General features: G+C 28.9%; 1 protein-coding gene across 1 annotated transcript; it reads right to left on the bottom strand.

Annotated features, from left to right (window-relative positions):
• Positions 1-799: 799 nt before the first annotated feature.
• LOC113378107 (Werner Syndrome-like exonuclease) lies at positions 800-3,321 on the bottom strand. Its single transcript, XM_026618630.1, has 6 exons — positions 3,175-3,321; positions 2,875-3,095; positions 2,570-2,791; positions 2,321-2,459; positions 2,144-2,245; positions 800-901 (listed from the first exon to the last, which is right to left on the bottom strand). Exons 1-6 carry the CDS (start codon positions 3,196-3,198, stop codon positions 806-808), a joined length of 804 nt encoding a protein of 267 aa, XP_026474415.1. The 5' UTR covers positions 3,199-3,321; the 3' UTR covers positions 800-805.
• Positions 3,322-3,943: the final 622 nt, after the last annotated feature.

Genomic DNA, 3,943 nt, shown 5'->3' on the forward strand with positions numbered 1-3,943 from the left:
CGGCTAATATTCGAGAAAAAAAATATAGCACCGCCTACAAAGAATGTCTATGACAATAAATACTTAAGCTTGAGAATACTTGCTTAATACTACTTAATTCTTGCTTAGATATTTTTTAATTATTTTGAAAGTCGCATTTAGTTATCATATATTTTAATACACATAAATTTTTTATTCAATAATTTGTCGCCGCAAAATTATGCAGAAAGCGTATCGTTCCGCCGTCTCTAGAAAGATGAATCGGGCGTAATTATTTTGATCGGGCTTAACTGAATATATAATAGAGTTATTGTTCTAAAACTTGTAAATAAAGATATTTGAATACTATAATACACATACATATAATAATATAATATAGATTGTATATAATATAATATAGATGTTAAGTACCTATAAATTGTTTAGTAGTAACTACGAACATTTTTTGCAAGCACAGCGCGTAGCCATGTTAATTAAAAAGGAAAATCTTAAATTAAAATACTCTTTTTTTAGTAAAATATTGCATTTATTGCAATTTAAGATTTAAATATATAATATTACATGACTTGACAATAAATACTAACTAATAAAATTAGGTAAAATTATATAAAATCATGCTAAAATTTGTTTATAATAATTTAAAATTCGACTATATAGAAGCGCATGGCGCGATTACTAACTAATTATTAACTAATGAAATAACACAAAATTTCATAAGATCATGCTAAAATTAAAATAAATTATAAAAAATATGTATGTATTGATTATGTAATGTAATTTATGTAATTTATGTAATTATGTAATGCAATAAAAATATAATATATCGCTACACTTTAATATCATTGCCATTTATTAAACCCTCAGTAGCCTTTTGAAATTCTTGCTGCTGCTTTAGTATTTCATAATATATCACTTGTCCAATCTAAAACAAAGATATAACGTATAAGTCAACTTTATGAAAATAGTTGATTAAACTTGTAAATAATATATCACATATTAATAATAACACCTTACCAGGCAACTATAAACAAAAGTCTATACATAACCAAAAACATTAAACTACACACAATTTCCTCCTTTTCAAAATTTTGAATCACTATAAAAATACACAATAAAGCATAGTGCCTCAAGATAAAACATCCTGTTTTATGAACAAGCATAAGCACTAATATATATATTTTTTTTTAAACTTTGAGTTAACTAACAAATTTTATATGAATTCAAATTTTTTTTAACTTGAAAGAATTCATCCTGTAAATTTTGAATGTAAATCGTTTAAGAACTACTGTTACGAAACCCAAAATATAATAAATGATTATAAATATAATCATATAATATATATATATATATATATATATATATATATATATGTGTGTGTGTGTGTTTATTTTGTTGCAAACAATGGTGCGGATATATTGGTCTCCAGAGCTAGACTCATGTTCATGTATAAACCCTTGTATTGGATTTAATATTATCACAGATTTTAATGATATAACTTCGATTAATGCATTTAAACAACTATATGTACAAAGATAAATACTATTGTCATCAGATATGTTTTAAAATGACGAATCTTCTAAACATTTGCAAATGTATGAAGATGCTTAGTAGTGGCACGCTTAGTAAAGGCTTCTTTTATACAATAATTATGATACATAAATATACATATACATGTGATAAAAAATTATAGATAACAGAGATAACTAGTAAAGTTGAACACATTTGAACTAGTACTACTACTCAGATTTGTTTGAAGTCTAAGAGAAAAATTATATCCCATGATACAATTTGTTCCTGATTTAACTACGTTACATATTTTCTTAAACAAGCAAAATTATTAGAGGGTATTAGGTGTACAATTTATTTGAGAACTCAAAACAGAAAAACGGCAGAAACAAAGTTGTACATCTAATATTAAGATATAAAAAAATCACGTAAAATCACATTTGACCATACTTTACATTTTGCTTTTTGCAAAATGCAATACACTATAATAAACAATAAATAATTGGAGATACTAAAACATCATTACGACAAAATATCAAAGCATGGTTGACTACATAGACTTCAAACTGCTAACTAATAATAAGACATTCAAATTGTAGCAACAATTGAAAATAGTTATATATATATAAAGTTGTTTATATCTATCAAGATTACTTACATATACATCGATTGCAGCATACAACTGTTGATTCGCACTTAATGGCACTACATTCCACTGACTCATGCGAACTGATTTATCCTTATTTATTTGCAAATGAACCTTTAAAAAAAATACAATAATGTAATATTAAGCAATATCAATTTGATTTGAAATTAAATTTATAAGCTAACTCACCACTTCTGCAACCAATCTTGCTAAACTCCAACGTCCACTACGTAGTGTTACCTCATTATACCACACTCCCAAATCTATGCAATTGTTAATCATAGGTTCAACGTCAACCTTATAATCTCTCTCAAGTTTCCTAAAATCACTGTAAAAAATAACAGTATAAGTAACAGATGAAGAAAGATGATTGATAATATTGCACACAGCTTGATAATATTAATATAAGGTAATAACTAAATTGATCATGAAAAATACTTTTTTATATTTACGCCATGGCACCGAACTTTTGGATGTTTTAACAGAATCGTCAAAGGTCCAGGTAACCTAGATAATTCACTAATTTGAAACAGGTAACATATGTTTATATCGTAACAGACTTGAATTAATGCCGACTTCCCAGGACCAGTTTTAAAACTAAATGGCCATTCCATATCGAAGGCTAAAGGAATAAAATCGACAGCTTTTTCTGCTTCTCCCCTGAAAAGCAAACAAAAAAATTTATGAGTATTAGAATAAAAGTATGAAGAATTTTGGTATTGTGAATATAAACTAAAACTCACAAAAGTCGATCACAAGCCAAAGAGATATCAATTGCATTTGTACAATAAACAATTTCGCCCTTGTAAGATATGAAAGGTAAATCTTCAATGACTTTTGGCTTTGGAACGATAGGGGTTTCAATTACACTATTGCTGCGTAAACTTCGTCTTGGCACCTCATTGTTTTTTTGTTCATTGTTTTCTTTTTCTTCACAGCCATCAGGTACTGAATGAACTCTTCTCTAAAAAAAATAGAAATGAATTAGAACACTACATACTGTGTTTGTTTACAATTCATTAATGTAACTAATGTACACTTACTCGTAATGTAAATTTTGAACCCATAATAATAAAAACAGTACAATGAGTTGAACTTAAATATAGGCAATAAAAATAATTGAAGTAACTGAGATATGTTGAGGAAAATCGTTTTTGACAGTTAAAACAAAAGTCGACGATTTAGCGGCAATTCTTTCACAGGTGTCATAGATTAGATATGATATGAGAGCCATCTTCAACATTTAGCTGAAACTAAACCAACAATCCGCTAAACGGCGCTTAATTCGAAACCAAAACATTACGAATGCAAGAGCTGGCGAAATTAATATTTTCGGGCTGTTCTCGACATATAAGGTTGTCAAATATCTCCCTTCCGCCTTTTTGTATTATAAACCAAGAGCAAAAAAGCGGAAGGGAGATATTTGACAACCTAATAAAATGCCTGAGAGGGCGTCCATTAACCACGTGAGGTTTTTAGGGGGAGTGGGGGGTTTGCAAAAAATCACGAAATATCACGTGGGGGAGGGAGGGGTATATAAAAGATATCACGTGTATTTATTTTTTAACTAATTTCTTTAAAAAATTCAAACATTTTTCAAAAAAAAAATCTTTTTTTCAGTTTTTTCACGTAACTTAAAATACACGTGATGATTATGGGGGGGGGAGGTGCAATTTTGAATATCACCATGTATCACGAAGGGGGAGCGGGGTCCAAAAATCCTTAAAAACTCGTTAACTTCCAGCAGTGCTGGATTTACAGTAGGGGCAGTCGGGGCTACTGCCCAGGGCGGCAAATTTTCGGGGACGGCAA

Source organism: Ctenocephalides felis, unplaced genomic scaffold, assembly GCF_003426905.1.
Source record: "Ctenocephalides felis isolate EL2017-DRISC unplaced genomic scaffold, ASM342690v1 CF-g0.4_SCAFFOLD_01886, whole genome shotgun sequence".
Lineage (NCBI taxonomy): Eukaryota > Metazoa > Arthropoda > Insecta > Siphonaptera > Pulicidae > Ctenocephalides > Ctenocephalides felis.

Bases quoted from the DNA above. Each gene is read 5' to 3' on its own strand.
- LOC113378107 (XM_026618630.1), bottom strand. From the start codon at position 3,198: ATGGGTTCAAAATTTACATTACGA. The intron at 2,246-2,320 runs GTGAGTTAGCTT...TTTTTTTTAAAG, and splicing joins CAAGATTGGTTGCAGAAGTG to GTTCATTTGCAAATAAATAA. The intron at 902-2,143 runs GTAAGTAATCTT...TCTTTGTTTTAG, and splicing joins ATGCTGCAATCGATGTATAT to ATTGGACAAGTGATATATTA.